Source organism: Trichomycterus rosablanca, chromosome 4 (genome assembly GCF_030014385.1).
Source record: "Trichomycterus rosablanca isolate fTriRos1 chromosome 4, fTriRos1.hap1, whole genome shotgun sequence".
Taxonomy (NCBI): Eukaryota; Metazoa; Chordata; class Actinopteri; order Siluriformes; family Trichomycteridae; genus Trichomycterus; species Trichomycterus rosablanca.
The window spans coordinates 27,005,154-27,026,807 of NC_085991.1; the positions used below are offsets into that span (position 1 = coordinate 27,005,154).

General features: G+C 38.1%; 1 protein-coding gene across 1 annotated transcript in view; it reads right to left on the reverse strand.

Annotated features, from left to right (window-relative positions):
- dock11 (dedicator of cytokinesis 11) overlaps positions 1-21,654 on the reverse strand; it is a 120,138-nt gene that overhangs the window by 17,093 nt on the left and 81,391 nt on the right. The window contains exons 46-51 of the mRNA XM_062994093.1: positions 18,497-18,603; positions 15,273-15,395; positions 10,343-10,456; positions 9,688-9,834; positions 7,876-8,086; positions 4,633-4,823 (exon numbers count right to left, since the gene is read on the reverse strand). Of these exons, the coding sequence (XP_062850163.1) occupies positions 4,633-4,823; positions 7,876-8,086; positions 9,688-9,834; positions 10,343-10,456; positions 15,273-15,395; positions 18,497-18,603 (893 nt within the window). The remainder of the gene's footprint in view (positions 1-4,632; positions 4,824-7,875; positions 8,087-9,687; positions 9,835-10,342; positions 10,457-15,272; positions 15,396-18,496; positions 18,604-21,654) is intronic.

The following is a 21,654-nucleotide window of genomic DNA, read 5'->3' on the forward strand; positions in this document are numbered from 1 at the left end:
TTTCTTTCTTCCATCTGAACATGATTTGTGCAATTCATCATTATAATCAGCTGTTGACATCACCTGTTTAAAATCATGTCATTATTTTTTTTTACCTTATTATTAGCTCTAACTTCCAGCTTTCCAACTTTTTTAGAACGTGTTGTAGGCTTAAAATGTCTATGTTAAGAATTGTAATGAAGTTGACCAGACAAAACATGAAATATTCTGGGTTCATGTAAGATATCAATGTAAATGTAAGAAACACTGTCTTTTTTATTCGCATTTACTATACTGTCGCAATTTTTGATTTGGGTTGTACAAGTCATAGATATATCTCAACAACCTATAACCACTGAACTTTGGCAAAATTAATTAATCGTAATTAATTAATTGTATTTAAATAATCTCATTTTGGCCAGATCTACTCCCTGATTGGCATGTGTTCAACTAAAAAAAATTATTGGTATTCACATTTTAAAAAAAGCACAATTTCTAACTTATGTCAGCTTGAAGCAGCAGCTGAAAAATCATCCATGAAAAGTTGGAAATGTTAAAAACTAGTAAAAGCAAAGAAATAATCTTTTAAACATTATTTTATTGTTGAGACCATTAAAGGGTTAAAGACGTGCTGCATTTTCCTCAACACCCTGAATCTTTTTACTGTCAGTGTAATACAGAAGTTATCTGAGGAAATTTTTGTTTATCAGTTTTTGTAAATAATGGACGTGTCTTCATGTCTGCACTGAATTCATTCTAAACTAATTTAGTGAACCGTTTTATTTGTGGTTCGAATGTAATTGAAAATGGTAGCTAGATATCTGAACAATCTCAACGCTAATAATAAGAAATAAAAAATCGGATGCTGTTTTACTTTATTAATCGTTCTTAACCTACATCAGCGTGTTTGGTGAGGTTAGACGGAGATTCTGATATTCCGGGATTTTCGTGTTTGGGTGAACAGAGCGACGCGCTTCGCTCAGAACGCGAACAGTTTGTTTGCACATGCGCAGTAATGTGTTAAACCACCAATCTAATTTAAAGCGCAGATTCGCCAAGCCTGCGTGCAGTCCAGGGATGGACTGGCCATCGGGAGGGTCGGGAGTTTTCCCGGTGGGCCGCTCTGTATATGGGCCGCTGAGGGAGTGAAAAATAAATTCTGTTTTAAATATTCCTGAATAATAATCCTGAAGTGTGCATTGGCCCACCACAGTATCCTCACGGCATGTCCATTGGTCAATCACAGAAATGTCCCTCCCCCAGGATAAACCGTAATCACAACCACCAGTACAAAACTATGAATGAGTGCGAGATGGAGAAAGGGCCGAAAAAGCGTAAAGGAGGTGCAGAAAAAGCCCGTGATAAAACACAGAAAAAGCTGCAAGCAGATGCAGAAAAGTGCAGGAAACTGGACAACCTGTTTGGCAGTGAGGAACTACAGCATAGCCAAAGAGCAGAAAAGGAAAAGTTAGTGTTCAGTGACTCTGCTTCGTTAGTAACGCCGTTTAAGAAGAGACTGTGGGCCCATCTCAAATGTCGCCTATGCCCTGCTTAGGGTACTTCCTAACAGTACAAAACATTTCTTTTAACAGTCGCTGAATGATTAATAAGTAGTTATCTAAGCTACTGTTGGATATCAGGGGCTTTAAACCAGCCGTTTTAAGGACGATTTTTGTAAAAGTTCTATTATGTCATGTCCAACATAGTGCACTACATAGGGCGGTGGATATAATTTGAGACGGTACCATTAGTCTCTGCTCTTCAGAAAAAGTAAACACTATCTTGTCCTCTATAATACAGAAAGGAAAATGCAGTTGTTCAGGACATTTTTAAGAGTGATTATGTGCAGAGCTCACATGGTTCATTTCCGGTCCGTGTACCTTTGGTAATTCGTTTTTCATCTCAAATCCCAAAGTTGAAAAACAAGAAAACGGGGCGTTATTCGTTTTTCGTTTAAAAACCAATACTGAAAAATGGGAAAACGGGGCGTTATTCGTTTTTCGTTTTAAGATCAAAAATCAAATAACAAATAAGCAGAAATTGAAAAACGGGTCGTATTTTAATTTTCCAAAATCAACATTTTTTATCAGTTCAATCAGAAATAAAAGTGCGAGCGCGTGCACGCGCTGATGTGCGTATACATGCTTCATATAAAGTGTAAATCAGGTACAAGTGTTGAGAAGACGGAGCAAAAAGTCATAATAACGTTTCACCGCGTCCCCTGTTATATTACCGTATAGAACTCGATTCTGTAATAAGAACTAATCGTACATGTCACGGTGAAACTATTACAAATACATTTGATTGTTGTTGCTCCTTGTTTACTGCAGAGTTAGTTCGTGCAATTTTATTAATTTTTGGATGTTTATTGGCCGAGAACAAGAAATATTGAATCGCCTCGGTTAAGGATTCGAATCTTCGTACTGAATCAGGAATCACGAGTCCGAGATCTCAATTAACCCGGATCCTATGAGTCCTCTGATTGGCCCTGGCTCTGAGTGCATGGAAGACAAGTGATATTTGGATGTATTTTCATGCAGTAAATCAATCGCAATCAAGATGTCAGTACAAGTGACTCAAGTGAACCGAATCACATCACTGAGTGACTCAGACTAACCCGAGTCCATAAAATGAACCGAATTTACCACCACTAAGTGACATGTACGATTAGTTATGCCTGTATTACAGAACTGAGTCCTATACGGTAATAATAATAATAATAATAATAATAATAATAACGTAAAAAATAATGCAGCATTCTTTTTCTTAGAATAGCCCCCTATTTTTTTTTAGGATAAATAGTTCTTGTGTGAATTACAAAGGCAGGAAAAAGTACAGCAGACACAAAAGTCAGAACAGAGGACGCGGTGTAACGTTATTATGACTTTTAGCTCCGTCTTCTCAACACTTGTACCTGATTTACACTTTATATGAAGCGTGTACACGCACCTCAGCACGTGCACGCGCTCGCTCTTTTATTTCTGGTTGAACTGATAAAAAATGTTGATTTTGGAAAATTAAAATACGACCCGTTTTTCAATTTCTGCTTATTTGTTATTTGATTTTTGATCTTAAAACGAAACACGAATAACGCCCCGTTTTCCCGTTTTTCAGTATTGGTTTTTGAAACAAAAAACGACCCGTTATCTTGTTTTTCAACTTTGGGATTTAAAGTGAAAAATGAATTACCAAAGGTACACGGACCATTTCCCTTGTCAACATATAAAGTATTTATTACTTTGCTCATCGGAGCAATGCACTAATTTGGAACAAACGTGAATCACGTGTGAATAAAAGTGCGAAAAAAGCATATTTACCAGTGTTAAAGGTTAAATGAAAGAAAGGTTTAATTTTATTTCTTGCGGTTTAATGAGACAGGATGGGGAAATCCAATAGAACCATTTAAGAAATTGTAAATTTTATGTGTGTGATAGATGGATAGAACTATTAATCCCAAAGGAAAGTGTTGGAAATATATATATTTGTTTGTAGTTATTTTTTTATTATTTTAATTTTATTATAGTGAGTTATTAACTTTAGTGGTAAGATAGATGAAAACTATTAATATCAATCATCTAACATTTGATTAGGGGGTGATATGTGTGGCGCGATGTGCTTGTAGTGGGCTGGTCAAGAAAAAAGTCCAGGGCTGAATTTTGTTCCCAGTCCAGCCCTGGTGCAGTCTGTCACACATCTCACATCATTTAGCTAAAAACTATTCTTGTCGTTTTATTTTAAAGTAACGAGTAACGAATTTACATACGTGAAATGTATCGGAGTAAAAGTACACAATTTCTTTAGTAAATGTAGTAAAGTGAAAGTAAAAGTTGCCGAAAATTTTTATACTCCAGCAAAGTACAGATACTCCAAAAAACTACTTAAGTACTGTAACGAAGTATTATTACTTCGTTACTATACACCACTGCCACCTTCATAATATTGTGTTGGTCCCCCTTTTACTGCCAAAACAGCCCTGACCCATCGAGGCATGGACTCCACTAGACCCCTGAAGGTGTGCTGTGCTATCTGGTGCCAAGATGTTAGCAGCAGATCCTTTAACTCCTGTAAGTTGGGGCTTGCCTTCTTCCCAAAGTGCTCACGCTTGCCCATTTTCCTGCTTCTAACACATCAACTTTGAGGATAAAAAGTTCACTTGCTGCCTAATATATCCCACCCACTAACAGGTGCCGTGATGAAGAGATAATCAGTGTTATTCACTTTACCTGTCAGTGGTCAAAATGCCTGGTCGTTGTATAAATACACTAAATACACTTAAAATTTAAATAAACTTAAATTACTCTTTACTTATAAAAAATAGACCAATGCTTTTGGAGGAGGGTGCTTTTATGCCCACCTTTAACTGCATAAAGTTGTAGGTGCTCAAACTTGGCCACCACTGCATAACCGGCAGGGAATGCCATCTCCTCACACCCAGATGATAAATAATCTTCTAACTGATTAATTTGGTTCTTTAAGGATTTTCTAAAATGTCTATGGAGAACCTGAGACACTAAGAAAACAAGCTCTGTTCCCTCAGAGTTTTACAGTAGTGTTACTTTTTACAGGCTCTTGATTCTACAAGGCTAAACAAATTAACAATGAATACATTTCAAATAGTCTATTTCTAAATGACATTGAAAAGGGTTTCAGAACCTGCACACTGACGCAGCCCTGGAGTTTGAGCTGCAGCTGGATCATGTCCACCTCCTGATTGGAGCAAAGCTTGTTGAGCTCGGTGCTGCGCTCTCTCATCTCGTCTATGGCTACATCAATGGGTTTCAGCTCCAGGTGCTTCTCTCCCACCACCTCTATACGCTTTTTCACATATGGAAATGTATTTGCAGCTGGGGACACATTTGCATATGATTAGTAGAATATTTAGACACGTAACACACTCACATGTATAATTAAAAAAAAGTATTAAAAACATTTAGAATTTATTTAGATTTTTAAGCCTTGCACCATTTATCAAATGGTACTAAAATCAAACAGACTGCAGGCATTCACTGACAAAACACATGCCATTAGTCTGGTTTCTCCATCTATTATTAAACATGCTGCACACCTGTTGATATTTTAATGCTATACATCTCCACTCAGCTATAACTGGATTAACAAAAAGGCAATGTTTACGCTCACATTTGTACTTTTTCTGCAGAGATGAACAACTAGAACAACTCAAACATAAAATACATTCTGGCTTATTTCTCTGCATGTGACAAAAATAGCCAAACTTAGTCCCAATTTAATCTCCACCCTTGCCTCACATTATAAAGAGTATATGATCTGATGATTAAAAACCTGTTACACTGTACATTGTTACGTGCTAGAACCTGTTTATTGTTACTTTTACCTACTGAGACCTATAATTAGAGCTCATTGTGTTTTTCTGCATGAACAAATTGTCCAACAGTTTAGGAACACCCTTTCTCAACATGATTGCAAGCAATTCCACCATCTACAGTACATGATATTATAAATCCAAAGAACCCAGAGAAATGTTCAATGCCTTTTGAGTTTTAATTCTTTAGACAACACTGCATTGAATAGTGACATGCTTCTGTAATGAATACAACCACATTATGCTTACTCATACAAACACACCCATATATACACATGCTCACACACACACACAAACTAACACACACACTCACATACTTAATTGCACACATAGCTACACTGTGAAACATAATTACTCACATATACAGTGTATCACAAAAGTGAGTACACCCCTCACATTTCTGCAAATATTTCATTATATCTTTTCATGGGACAACACTATAGACATGAAACTTGGATATAACTTAGAGTAGTCAGTGTACAGCTTGTATAGCAGTGTAGATTTACTGTCTTCTGAAAATAACTCAACACACAGCCATTAATGTCTAAATAGCTGCAACATAAGTGAGTACACCCCACAGTGAACATGTCCAAATTGTGCCCAAATGTGTCGTTGTCCCTCCCTGGTGTCATGTGTCAAGGTCCCAGGTGTAAATGGGGAGCAGGGCTGTTAAATTTGGTGTTTTGGGTACAATTCTCTCATACTGGATATTCAACATGGCACCTCATGGCAAAGAACTCTCTGAGGATGTGAGAAATAGAATTGTTGCTCTCCACAAAGATGGCCTGGGCTATAAGAAGATTGCTAACACCCTGAAACTGAGCTACAGCATGGTGGCCAAGGTCATACAGCGGTTTTCCAGGACAGGTTCCACTCGGAACAGGCTTCGCCAGGGTCGACCAAAGAAGTTGAGTCCACGTGTTCGGCGTCATATCCAGAGGTTGGCTTTAAAAAATAGACACATGAGTGCTGCCAGCATTGCTGCAGAGGTTGAAGACGTGGGAGGTCAGCCTGTCAGTGCTCAGACCATACGCCGCACACTGCATCAACTCGGCCTGCATGGTCGTCATCCCAGAAGGAAGCTGACGCACAAGAAAGCCAGCAAACAGTTTGCTGAAGACAAGCAGTCCAAGAACATGGATTACTGGAATGCCCTGTGGTCTGACGAGACCAAGATAAACTTGTTTGGCTCAGATGGTGTCCAGCATGTGTGGCGGCGCCCTGGTGAGAAGTACCAAGACAACTGTATCTTGCCTACAGTCAAGCATGGTGGTGGTAGCATCATGGTCTTGGGCTGCATGAGTGTTGCTGGCACTGGGGAGCTGCAGTTCATTGAGGGAAACATGAATTCCAACATGTACTGTGACATTCTGAAACAGAGCATGATCCCCTCCCTTCGAACTGGGCCTCATGGCAGTTTTCCAACAGGATAACGACCCCAAACACAACCTCCAAGATGACAACTGCCTTGCTGAGGAAGCTGAAGGTAAAGGTGATGGACTAAACCCAATTGAGCACCTGTGGCGCATCCTCAAGTGAAAGGTGGAGGAGTTCAAGGTGTCTAACATCCACCAGCTCCGTGATGTCATCATGGAGGAGTGGAAGAGGATTCCAGTAGCGACCTGTGCAGCTCTGGTGAATTCCATACCCAGGAGGGTTAAGGCAGTGCTGGATAATAATGGTGGTCACACAAAATATTGACACTTTGGGCACAATTTGGACATGTTCACTGTGGGGTGTACTCACTTATGTTGCCAGCCATTTAGACATTAATGGCTGTGTGTTGAGTTATTTTCAGAAGACAGTAAATCTACACTGCTATACAAGTTGTACACTGACTACTCTAAGTTATATCCAAGTTTCATGTGAGGGGTGTACTCACTTTTGTGATACACTGTATATACACACTCATACGAACATACACTCAAACTTACATGCACATACACTCACTCATACACGCACTTGCACATGCACATGCACATGACCACAGACAACCACACACACAACCAACAGTCTTGTTCCCTGGACTCTGAACTTGCACTCTCTGTTCAATGTTGTTTTGTTTCAGTGTGTACTTATATTGCTGAACTGACAATAAAGCCTCTCTTGAACACATGGTGTTGGGAGCAGTTTAAAAACACCTTGGCAGTAATCCCAATTTATTGCTGCATCTACAAACTCAAGTTTAGATTTTATTCTCTAAAGCAAAAGCAATTTGTCTTTAACATGCCAAAAAGCCATCTTCTTTTTCGGATCTAAATGGAAATGTGCTGTGGTCTCACAACCATATTTTTCAAGTCCAAGAGAAAAAGGACAATCTTGATGGTAACCAAAGCAAAGTTCAAAAGCCAGTGTCATGATATTGGGCGTGTTGGTGCCAATTTTACTAGGTACTAATAATTTACAATTATTTAATGTAACTACTTGTTACTTTAAATGCAAAATACGTAAATGCAAAAACAATGTAAAGGTGAAAACCCCTTCACAAACACAACCCTGCATTTCTTTTACATCCTCTTTCTCTGCCAGCACAGTACATAATAAGAGGTACTCACTTGTGAGAACTGTTCTTCTTTTACACTGTTCTTCAACCCCACCGTGTTTTTTTCCCATGAGTGTGTATGGTGTTTCAAAAACAAATCGGTTAATGTTGTGACACTTCTCAAAGTCTGTCGTTCTCTCAACCAGCTCTTTCTCATCAAAGTAAGGCTTGACAAATGTGACCTGAATGTAGGCAAACTTTGGGTCCAGATCTTTTGGGTTTACCTGTTGCGTAAAAAAACATGAATGCATAAAGGTAAAGTGAATAGATTTTCTGATTCAGATTTTCTGCTATTTTTTAAAGTATGTTTAAATATACACATAAATAGCAACATTTACATGTAGCCTAATGATCCATTAATAAATTAACTAACAGCTTAAGCGTAATAGAATACGTTCATGTATACAACTTAATCAAAATAGACTAGTCTTACATGTGTGGAAGTAAAAAACTGGTCTGCAGAAGTCGACCAAACAAAGGCAAGATGGGCGGTTATAAAGCATTGAATAACGAGAATAACGTTTAGACAAGTATTAGAGCAAATTGAACAAATACTCTCTGCTCTTGCCTCTTCTTTAATTACTTAATGTAAAATACATTTTCCTGAGCCTTCCAAAATTTTAAAGCAAACACACCAGTAACATCTGGGGTAACTTACTGCTGCTTTTCTTAGTCTAAATGGACTACATTTACATTTTCAGCAGACGCTTTTATCCAAAGCGACTTACAGTATACAGTCTGAGCAATTGAGGGTTAAGGGCCTTGCTCAAGGGCCCAACAGTGGCAACCTGGCAGTGGTGGGGTTTGAACCAGCGACCTTCTGCTTACTAGTCCAGTACCTTAACCACTAGGCTAAACTGCCCCTAGAGTGATGCTTGTTGTCATGGTAACACTGTCGTGGTACTCTACACCGATCAACCATAACATTAAAACCACCTCCTTGTTTCTCACTGTCCATTTTATCAGCTCCACTTACCATATAGAAGCACTTTGTAGTTCTACAATTATTGACTGTAGTCCATCTGTTTCTCTACATACACTTTTAACCTGCTTTCACCCTGTTGTTCAAAGGTCAGGACCCCCACAGGACCACCACAGAGCAGGTATTATTTAGATGGTGGATCATTCTCAGCACTGCAGTGACACTGACATGGTGGTGGTGTGTTAGTGTGTGTTGTGCTGGTATGAGTGGATCAGACACAGCAGCGCTGCTGGAGTTTTTAAATACCGTGTCCACTCACTGTCCACTCTATTAGACACTCCTACCTAGTTGGTTCACCTTGTAGATGTAAAGTCAGAGACGATCACTCATCTATTGCTGCTGTTTGAGTTGGTCATCTTCTCATACCAGCACAACACACACTAACACACACTAACACACCACCACATGTCAGTGTCACTGCAGTGCTGAGAATGACCCACCACCCAAATAATACCTACTCTGTGGTGGTCCTGTGGGGGTCCTTACCATTGACGAACAGCATGAAAGGGGGCTAACAAAGCATGCAGAGAAACAGATGGACTACAGTCAGTTATTGTAGAACTACAAAATGCTTCTATATGGTAAGTGAAGCTGATAAAATGGACAGTGAGTGTAGAAACAAGGAGGTGGTTTTAATGTTATGGCTGATCAGTGTATTTTTGAGGACCAGAGATAACCCACACAGTCACTGAAAAAAATTACCATGATTAAACCCATTTTTGTGCAGCACGTACTCTAGCAGCCCCCTGCAAACCAGTTTAGCTCAAAATAAAATGGGTTGTTGTTGTGTTGTGCAATAACATGACCAAGCCACAAGTTCCTGCTCTGGTGTTCTCAAGGTACCTTGTTAGAGTCTTGAATGATCTTGACATTCTCAGCTCCAAACTTGTCGCCGTAGAGGCTGAGCAACCGATGAGAAATTTCCGACAGGCCCGTGAGCTTTGGTTCTTTGTAAATGTATTCTTTTCCATCTTCTTCCTCGAAGAAGCCCTGATGGTCAAACAAACATTTCTGATTATATTTACCTGATGTAAAAAGCCTAGCTCTGTAAGAAAAATGACTACATTATTGTTGATCTTTTAAACAGAAGATTTTGTAGTTTAGGCCAAAGTCACTCGCTTTATTTTATTAACATGTGTTTTTGAATTGGGAGGTCAAACAAGCTCATGGTCTGGTGTCCAAATACTTTTGGCCATATAGTGGATTTGTACAGAATCGAATCGAATCAATTTTTTCACAAATTATTGCTTTCTGTTTTTATTTATATTTATCCTACAGGCCCAATTTGAAACTGAGGTTGTAAATAATAAACAGCAGGCCAAATAATAATGAAACATTAACCAGACATACTACATACCAGACATGAGTGCATGCAAAAATAACAAACAGTGTTTATTTTTCTCACACGTGAGCACAAAAGCAATGACATTGACAGCATTCATATAATTAAGCTAACCTTTAAAGTTGGCACACATATGCACATGTGAATTTGACCAACCTGTCCATAGAAAGCCACCCTGAAGTAGGTTCCCAGCAGCCGCCGACCAGTCTGCATTACTTCTAAGATCTTTGAATATGCTCTCTGTAGAGTGTCATACAACCGTCTCAGCTTCTACATGAAGGAAAAGAAAGGGTTTGTGAAGATGTGCTAGTATACAAGTAAAAGACCAGCAACAAATCAAGGGCATATTTTTAATGCCGCAGTCACAAAGCTTACAGTCACTATATGAATTAGACAATTCTATTCCGAATGTTAATCTAGGGGTCTTGTAAAGGAAGGGGGAGTAAAGGATGTCTTGCTACAAGGAGTCACACGGACCCCCACACGGACCCCCACACACCTGCAAGAATGAAAACAGAACCAAGTTGCAGATATCTTATCAAGATAGAACAATACTGTGACTAAAAAAATTACTAATAAGAAAGGGGGGGGGTAATTGCAAATGAATAAGGCCACATTAATAAAAACACAGTATCAAAATAAAGACATGAAAACATCTGCAACCTGCAACAGAGAAGTTGGACAAAAAAGGGATAGTGCTGATACAACTGGCTACTCTGGCCTTCCACAACAAACCAGCTCCACACCAAGTGTATCCAGCTCTGGAAAAGGGAAGTCACGCAACCTCCGGGGCAGTCCCTTCTCCTTGGGGAGTTCCCTCATAAGGCCCAATATGCCACAACACTAGGGTGAGCAAAGGAGCTAGCAAAGAAGACAGAGCTGCAGTGATACATATAGGAAGCCATCCATCTGAAGCCACTTAACACTCATGAGGTGCAGGTGACTGTCAGTCAAGAAAGATTCACAGATCACATGCAACTGAGCCTCTGTGCCCCACCCTGCCGGCCAAACGAGGCAAAGAAATTATTACAGGAATTTAGTTTAAAAAAACCTGGCTTGTTATTTCACAGAGCTTTGTAACCATTATCTTTCATCATTGCATTGTATTATGTCTACCAAATACGATCATCACTTACTATAACCCAAAATTCAGACAGACATACAGATAACTTGTGGCATCAGGCTGCACAGAGGCTGCTTCAGCTGGCAAGTTGGAGCACTGTGTTTCTGTCAGTCAAAAAAGATTCACAGATCACATGCAACTGAGCCTCTGTGCCCCATTTGCCAGCAAAACTAGGCAGGGCAGAGGGATACAAAGCACAGATTATGGTCAACTGTGAGATTGACAGATTAACATGCTACTGCACCTTCATGCCCCCAATGGCCGGCCAGCTTATGAATGGCTGTCTCCCTGTTACAAGTCTAAAGAAGGTCTCTTCATTAGAGACTTGACTTTGACTTCATGCTTGTCTTTTTATTACAAAGTTAAAAGGCACCATGCTAAACTAAATGTTTTATGAACACACCCGCCAGAGTCTATTATAATGCACTGAGTAAAATGAGAGGACACAAATCCTGGTAAATTAAACCCACCAAATAATTTTAAGGACACAGTGGAAAGCATCCATATATGGAGGCCCAGACCTTGTTTATGACTGGTTTCTATAAACACGTTAAGAGGCAGTACTGGTTAAACATACAGAGGGACTTGTGAGGAAGTGCAAAACAACAGAATGTGATTGTGTGAATGTGTGATGGCATGTCTATTTTTAACTGACAATTGAAATATAGCCAAAGTGAAAAAAGTAGACTGGTTAGACTAGGTCACATTCTTAAAATTAAGCTTGTAATAAGTTTTTTTAATGTCAAGTGAGGTAATTTATTAGTACTATGTCAATATATTGCTATGGTAATAAAGGAAGCTCATTCAGCATCAGCATGCTGCTACTCATTGTGTGAAATCTTCCCAACTGATGGCAGCAGGTTTCATTTGTGATCAATGAAATCACAAAACTGCCATTGCATACAAATTTCTTGCAAGTCTATGTGAACTTGATTTTAAAATGTACATCAGCTAGTCTCTACCTTCCAGACGTGTGTGCATTACTAATACTACCAATTAAAATCTATTGTTGTCTGACAACTGATGACAATGACAACTCTAGTGGATCGTTTAATTACATTACTTACAAAGTTTACACCCTAAAACATGCCCTAAGACACACCTAAGGCATTAAGTAAATAATATGCCACAAAGAAAAGAAATTATTACAGGAATTTAGTTTAAAAAAAACCTGGCTTGTTATTTCACAGAGCTTTGTAACCATTATCTTTGCATTTCATCATTGCATTGTATTATGTCTACCAAATACGATCATCACTTACTATGATCCAAAATCCTAGGTTTGCAATAGTACATAGCTAAATCAAATTTGGACCATTATTCATAACTACAGCAATTCTCTCAGATACAGGGTGGTCCAGTTAATCATCTGGTAGTGTTTTGGAAAGATAATAGACAGAGGTACAGATAACTTGTGGCATCAGGCTGCACAGAGGCTGCTTCAGCTGGCAAGTTGGAGCACTGTGCTTCACACAGCACTGTATTTATGATACAGTGTTCTCAAAAACGTAACCACACTATTGGAAGTGAACTAATGAAGCACGCTATTTAGTGCATTTCATAGTGGGTGGACACAGCAGCTTTCTTCTGCTTAATGTGTATTATTATATAGCAGGATTAGGAAAATGTTTTATGCTATACATAAGATGCACTCATCTTACTTACTCTTCTTTGTATGTGTATATTTTAATGGTAATGACTGATTTCTTGTGCCAGACAAAGCGCTGATCCATATGACTTATGCCGAGTTCACACTACATGACTTTACAAGTCGTCAGGTCGCTGTACAGTTCACACAATACAACTGGATCTCTTGTAATCAGGAGTCTTTCAAGTCGGTGTATATTTCACACTACACGACTGATCAGCGATAGGGGGTTTCACTCTGCACGATCTATCACCAACTGGAATCGCAGACGAGCTTCTCTGGTCTCCCAAACTACGTTTTGTTGATATATTGGTTGTTGAGCAGTAAACTCATCCCACTGACACATTTGTCCCAGCCTTCATCAGTTTTTTATTTGTCCTTAGATTGCTCTCTTGAAGACCTCTGCTGGTTTCCACAGCTGGGCAGGTTTACAGCTGCGCCATAAGTTTGTAACTTCTAAACAATACTCCCAATGGTCTTTCTAGGAAAGGTCTTGGTCATTTTATTAGACCCATTGGCCATCAGCTTTCTGACAGCTCCTTAGTTCTCACCATGGTTAAAACTCACCTAAAACACTTGAATCTCTGGGTGGTGTTTATATAACCCATCACAGCTGAAGCAGTTCAAGCTGTTTTGGTTTATAACCATTATGTTGTAACCCAACTTCAAATCATACACACTAGTAGTAGGTTTTACAATCATCAGTATTATGTAGGGGTTGAATAATTGGGACATGGCAGTATTAAAATATCCTGGTACTCTAAAATACTACATCATTTTCTTTCATTTTGTTTGTTTACTTGCTGCATCATTCAACTGACAAAATACTTAATTTAAAGCTAAATCTAGCTCAGCAGAAAGATTTAATTATACATTTAAATTTAAATTTTTTAATATTTCTGATTGCTACTGCAGTTTTTTTTAATATGGGCACAGAATGTCATTAGTCATTCATAATCACTAACAAGATATCAGGAGGTCATTTTAAGTTAAATAAAATGATCAAGTTTTAAATGACCAGAATGATAACTAGGGATGCATCATCACCATTTTTTCCCAACCGAGTACAAGTACAAGTACATGTATTTTTGTACTTGCCGATACCGATACAGATACCAATACCTATTTAGAATGATGGAGTTAATGAGTTAATGGAGTTAATGAGTTAGAGGTTAATAAATATTTTTGCAATGTTGTTATGTTTTGTAGAGAACGATCAGGTCAGAAATACTGTAAAACGTGTGTGTGCCGGTGTATTCTGATATAAACTATATTATCCCCCTGTCCCACCTGTTTACACTCCTCTCCTGCGTTTCCCCTCACACCGTATCCTGTGTTCTCATTGGCTGTTCGACATGTCACTCATTCCCAGTCGCACATCTCAGATCAGATATCTGACATGCTAGAAAACTCGATCCAGTCGCCGGGCGCTCGGTGAGCTGGTCGGATCGAGTTGTTGGATAGCGAACCCGAGTTGCTCCCGAGCCGGCAAATCTAGCGCCGACCAGTCGCCGAGCGAAAAACAGGGCAAAAATCGTGTAGTGTGAACTAGGCATAATGCAGCAACGTGCACTAGGCACACGGTATCGGATGTTTAGTATCGGAGCCTCGTTTGTGAGTACGAGTACAAGTTAATGAGCGCGGTATCGGGCAAATACCCGATACCAGTATCGGTACTCATGCATCTCTAATGATAACCATCCTTGCTGTATGTATATGTCTAACCCAGCATATTTTATGACAGCACATGACAAACATAAATCATTAAAAGTCTGCCCTTACTGTATGTGAACCTTTAAGTTTAACTGTATGATGCCAGTCTGTGGCACTCTGATCTGACAGTTAGCATTTGAGGGCTTGTTGTTGTGTCATTTTGTGTGCAAGATTTTGCACAAGTTGTCTTTTGTAATGGCCACAGGGGGATTTATTTTGCAATGTTTGGGTAAAGGCGTGAGAAACTTGAGCACATACAAAATCTTGTACATGCACTTCTCACGTATTGTGTTGTATTTAGTAAAATAGTTAGTGGCGTTGTTATAGCTGAGGTCAGTGCACAGTGTTCCTAAACTTGAATATTTAGTCACATGCATGACATTGCTGGGCTGTTGATATGGTACACTTGTTTTATACAAAATAATAAAAACACATATAAAATTACTTGAGTTAAAGACCAACTAAGCACAATAAAAAAAATCTGCATGAATTTCTTTAATTATAATGTATATCAGTCTCTGACCAGCTTGCATACATGTATGCATAGTTCAATCTGACCTTCAGAGTTCAAATGTGAAACTAATACTGTTGTAGCAACTTACCTCAAATTCATGCCGCTTCTCATAGACTGGAATGATCAGTCTAGCAATATGTGTGATAAGCTCAAAGCGCTCAGCTTTCCACAGACCGTCCACACAAACTTCCAGCTGCTCCACCAGAACATCCTGTTACACACACAAGAACTCATATTAGATCTATGTAGAATCTGTATACATTACACAACAAATATTTTATTTATTTATTAGGATTTTAACGTCATGTTTTACATGCTTTGGTTACATTCATGACAGGACAAGTAGTTACACAAGATTTATCAGTTCACAAGTTTTATGTCAAACACAGTCATGGACAATTTTGCATCTCCAATTCACCTCATTGGCATGTTTTTGGACTGTGGGAGGAAACTGGATCTCCAGGAGGAAACTCACGCAGACATGGGGAGAACATCCAAACTCCACACAGAAAGGACCCAGACCACCCTGGACCACCCCATCTGGGGATCGAACCCAGGACTTTCTTGCTGTGAGGCGACAGTGCTACCCACCGAGCCACCATGCCGCCAAACAACAAATATCAAGGTGATAACTGCAGATCTTGTAGAACATCTAACTAGTCAATTCAAACCATTAAATCAATTTTATAAAAAATATATTTTTGGTATATAGAAGTAGGGTTCATACATCATCTGTTTCACCAAAACTTTTCCTGGTCAGGGTCACGGTGGGTCATTGGATGATTTATTGAGCGAATAGTAGGAAATATCAAGACACTCGGACACACACGTTCACACACTCACACTCAGAGCAATTTTGAATCTCCAATTAACCTGACTGCATGTCTTTGGACTGTGGGAGAAAACCGGAGCTCACAAAGGAAACCCACGCTGACACAGGGAGAACATGTATTACACACAGACTGGAGTCTAGCCAAGGCCCTTTCTGCTGTGAGGCAAAGTGCTACCCACTACGCCAATGTGCCGGCCTAGAGGTAGGGTTTAAAGTCTGATCTGACAAGATTTTTGATGTTTTCACTAACAGACTCCATTGTATTTTGTTTATACCAACACATTTAGAATTTAATGCCCACAACACACTTTAAAAAAGTTGATTTGGGCCAGATGTGCGATTTTAACTTTTCTATTAATTGCACTTTTAATAGTTTGGTAACAAAGGAAACTAATTGTTGAGAGTGTTTTGCAAGTGAAACTTTTTGCCAATTTTGCTTGGTAAAAGACTGCAGCTGCTCAAGTCCATAGTCACTGTTTTCAATTCTCCTCTTCATGATGCACCACACATTTATAATAGAAAACAGATCTGGATTGCAGGCAGGCCAGTCAAACCACACTGTTGTAGTGCATACAGAATGAGGTGTGGCATTGTGTTGCTGAAATACTCATGGACTTTCCTGTAAAAGACAATGCCCTGACGAAAGTGAGACATTTCAGCAAATGTCTCATTTAAATGGCATTATATGCCTTCACACAAATGACTTTTTGACTTTTAATTATTTTAAGGTTTGGCACAAAGCGGTGATCCATGACTCGTCTTTATTTGCAAAAGTTCCACCTTTTTACACCACTGTGAAACCCTCAACTCTTACCAATTTACCTGCTTATTATGGACGGTTTCAAAACAATTTTACGTTGCTGCTGTGCTAACTTTTTTGAATGTTTTGTAAATCAAATTATGAATTTGTTTATATAAACAAAATACATGTTAGCAAATGACAGATTCTTGTTTTTATTGTATTTTACAAAATGTCACAATGTCTGGAAATGGGGTTTGTATATGCTCATCATTAAAGTTAAAATTAGTCAACAATGTCAAAATACTAAACATTAACATAGAGGTAACATTAGCAGACAGCTATTAGACCAGCTAGTTAAATGTTTGCATACAGTTTACAGTCTAAGAGGGAAACTCACTTGTTTGCACGGACCTTGTCATCCAGTAATAATTTCAATATTTTCTGTGACTGACTAAGATGTGAAGTTTGATTGTTTTTTGTATAAAGAACATCGATCATCTTTGCTTTATATCCAACCCCAAATCAGAAAAAGTTGGGACAGAATGGAAAATGCAAATAATAAAAACATAGATTTACTTCCTTGCAGACAAGATGAACCCGAGATATTTCATGTTTTATCAGCTCAGCTTCATTTTATTTATTAATAAACATCAATTCCTGCATTTCAGGCCTGCAACACATTCCAAAAAAGTTGGGACAGTAAAGCATTTACCACTGTGTAATGTTGCCATTCCTTTCACCACACTTAAAAGATGTTTTGGCACTGGGGATACCAAGTGATTTAGTGTTTCAGCTTTTATTTTGTCCCATTCTTCCTGCAAACACATCTTAAAATGTGCAACAGTACGGGGTCGTCATTGTGGCATTTTTCGTTTCAAAATTCTCCACACATTCTCTATTGGGGACAGGTCAGGACTGCAGACAGGCAAGTCTAATACCCGTTTCTGGAAATGATGATGTCTTGAAGGCAGCATATTTTGCTCTAAGATCTCAATGTACTTTTCTGCATTAATGCTGCCATCACAGAAGTGTAAATGACCTTTGCCAAGAGCACTGACACAGCCCCATACCATGACAGACCCTGGCTTTTGGACTTGTTGCTGATAACAGTCTGGATGGTCCTTTTCGTCTTTGGTCCGGAGCACACGGTGTCCACTTTGTCCAAAAAAGACCTGAATGCTGATTCATCTGACCACAATACACGTTTCCACTGTGTGATGGTCCATCCTAGATGCCTCAGAGCCCAGAGAAGTCGACGTCGCTTCTGGACATGGTTAACATAAAGCTTCTTTTTTGCACAGTAAAGTTTTAAGTGGCATTTGTGCATGAAGTTGACTAGACAAAACATGAAATACCTTGGGTTTCAAACTGTCTGCAATCAAATAAAAGTCAAAGTAAATGTAAGGAACACTGCATTTCTATTTTTTTTTGCATTTTCCATATTGTCCCAACTTTTTCTGATTTGGGGTTGTAAATAATTGTAACTTATAAGCCCGTAATGTCTAATCTGTCCCTAAGAAACAAGCATTATAATCGTAATACTCGTTTAAGAGGGAATTTTCTATTACTATAATATATTACTATAATATCTGGACTATTGTAACGCTTTAATGTTGGTTTAAATCAAACCTCAGATTAGAGTGCAAATTATTTTTACTTCCTTTTTTCGTTCTGTGTATTACTTTAGCTTTCAATAAACATTCAGCATGCTGCAAAAAGGTTCTGCATTTGGGTTTACCTCACTGTAGTAAACATCTTGCATGCCTAAGTCTTCCTTCATGGCAGCTTCCTCATCGATGTTGAAGGTAATCTTTTTAAATGCTGCCAGGCCACTGGGAAACAGTTCTGTAAGATCAAGAAAAAGAATTAGATTGTAGTAAAACATTGCACAAGACAAACTGCTAATTGTAAACTATTTAACCATTGATGGTCTACCTTCTCTAATTGGATTTGTAGATATTTAATTTAAAAGAACAGTCTCAAAGGCTCATTTCAAGTTAACTATGTTTAATAATCTTATTACGTAGGTACAAGTACTATATGAAACATCTGGTTGACTTTGCATGTCTCTTACACAGAAAAAGATTATTTGACTCCTGCTAACTGAACCTGATCCGTTTTCTAGTTATGCAAAAATGTGGCTGCTGCCATGTTCTTCTTCTAAGCCTTAAAAATAGACCTTAAACAATAACACAGCATGCATTATACATTTCAAAACCACAAGCTATCATCCCATGTATTTTTTAATATAACATTGAAATTAGCAGCTATGGTGTGTAGTTTGAAAAAACATCTAGAATATTTACCCCTTTGTTTGAATATTTGCATTTGTAAAACAATTGTACAAAGACCACACATATCCGTTTACACGAACTGGTGTAAAATTACCTTGGGCAAACAAAGGGTATTTACTGACTAACTTAATTGTATTAGCTGAATACCGCCAAAGATACTGACATAACTGCCTTTTTGTTTCTCAGAAAATGCACAACTTCTTCCAAAAAGTTGTTGCAATTACTCTGGTTGCGAATACTTTGGTATTTACGAGTTGTTTTTGTTTGTATTAGAACAACACAAAAAAAGGTGAGATGTTATATAATTCCACAGAGAACTCTGAAATGGATTAAAGAAAATTATTAACACAAAAAATTAAGGACATAACTGGATGTGGTGCTCATGTAATTTGTAGTTAAACTCACCTGTGGCAAGTAACATGCTTACAATCTAGATTAGTATAAAGAGACTTTTTGTGCCTGTATGTATCACACTTAGAATGGAGAAGAGAAAGAAAAGCAAACAATTGTCCATGGATGTAAGAACCAAAATTTTGTAAAAGCATGGACAATCTCAAGACTACATGTCCATCTCCAGAGAACCCATCTTTGCTTGGAAAAACTGAGGTGTCTTTTATATCAATCATGATACTCTCACCTGTTATCAATTCAGCAGCTTATTGGGAAATTTTGCACAACGTTGATATTCTGTATTCTGTAACTTTTTACTTTTATTTTGGCCTTGTCCCATTTTTTGAATGTTTTGCAGGAATCAAATGTAAAAAGATGTTTATATTTACAAAGTACAATCAAATTGGTCACTAAAAACATTTAAAATCTTTTGTGTACCTTTGTCAGTTAAATTAAGCTTCAAGAGAATGAACAAATTACAGATTCTTGTTTTACTGCATTTTACAAAACAACATGGCTTGCTATTGTGTCCAGTTGCACATTTCAGTTCATCTATAAAACAGTGTGTGGAAATAACCAGTGTAAATAACCAGCTACATTAATGTGTCTAGAAAACAAATTAAAATAAGGCAGCATTTAATATACCATAAGGAAGTGAAAAAGCAACTACAACCACACCTAGATCAGGCATGTAAGAATGACTAGTGAAAATCTGATTGTCCAATTACAAAAAATATTATTTCTACTTAATACAAACCAATACAAAACCCAGCTAGTGACCCTTATTTGTTTAAAACATGGCTTTGCAATGGCTCTGCCAATTCAAAAAATGTTAACTTGTCTTATGTGAATATATTGTCCTGGTAACCCACTATAATGAAGTCTTTAAGAGCCAGGTATCATTTTTAAATGAGAGTACATGACTGAAGAACCATGTAAATCTGGTGTAAATAAGGGTAGGTAAAAACCTTTAATGTAAACAATGAGCAATTAGTAACAAATACAATAAAAACAGGGTTTTTCACACAAAACAGTGTTTTACAACACTGTTGCAGATCAGTACAATACCTATTGTAGTGTTGCTACATGTTGTTTAGTAGACAGAATGTTGCTTGGGGTGCAGCATCAAATTGCTCACATGCGCATGTTAACGTTTTCGATGTAACGAGTTTAAGCACAGCTGTTGTTAACACGGATGTAAAACATCCCGGATAAAACGACTTCTACCAAGCACGTGTAAATCACATGTGTCAGGGTTGTGGCTTTAAAAAAAACACAGAGGCAAGAAAAGGAATTGAATTGAATGTACAATGAGCAGTGAGCTTAAGCCAAAAACAACAGCTTTACCCCAAATCTTTCATCTTCATTAAACTGAGTCACTTCTGTGTTATGAGTATCAGGACTACATTCGAATAGAATAATCAATGTAAAAATGCATAAAAATGACATGTTTAAATTCCATCTGATCGCGTCAGTAGGTGGTTTAAAATACATGGCAGCCACATATTAAACAGGTATAAATGCTTCTGCCTTGATAGAAATATTTACCACCACTTTATCCTGGTTGGTGTCAGTGTTGCCACTCATTGGGATTTAGGGATTTTTAATTTGCACTCAATCAGTTAAAATCTGCATGCAATTTTATGGTCTACAGTCAGAAATAAGGAATGACAAAACATACCACTACTAAATAATGACCTATGGTTGTTGCTGGCCATTTATATGGCTACTGTACATTTACCGCTTTACTTACTTACAATTTCTTGAGTGCAAGAACATGACATCACGTTTGTTGTTATGCGTGCATTTTACTTCCGTTTTTTGGTAATTGTTGTGATAGATTGCAGAAATACATGTGTCAATAGTTGTGTAAACAGTTTAAAATCTGATTTTCTCATGGCATCATGATTGCAATAGTGATAGCAAATTAGATTAGACAGGACACTCTCTGGGCTTGAAAGACATTATAATTTTTTTAAAATATTGCAATTTGTAAATATTAATACTGATAGTGATCCCGCCTTTTCTTTGTCAGTTAACTCGGGATTTTTGTTTTTTTTTGTGTGTGTGAATGATTGTGAAAATGGAGAGTGGCAACACGGGTTGGTGTTGCAGTAAGTCTGATTTCCCTGACATCACTGGGTGCTATCCAGTAACACACCCTGAATAGAACACCGATCCATCGCAGTATCTTGTCCACCCCCTACATGGC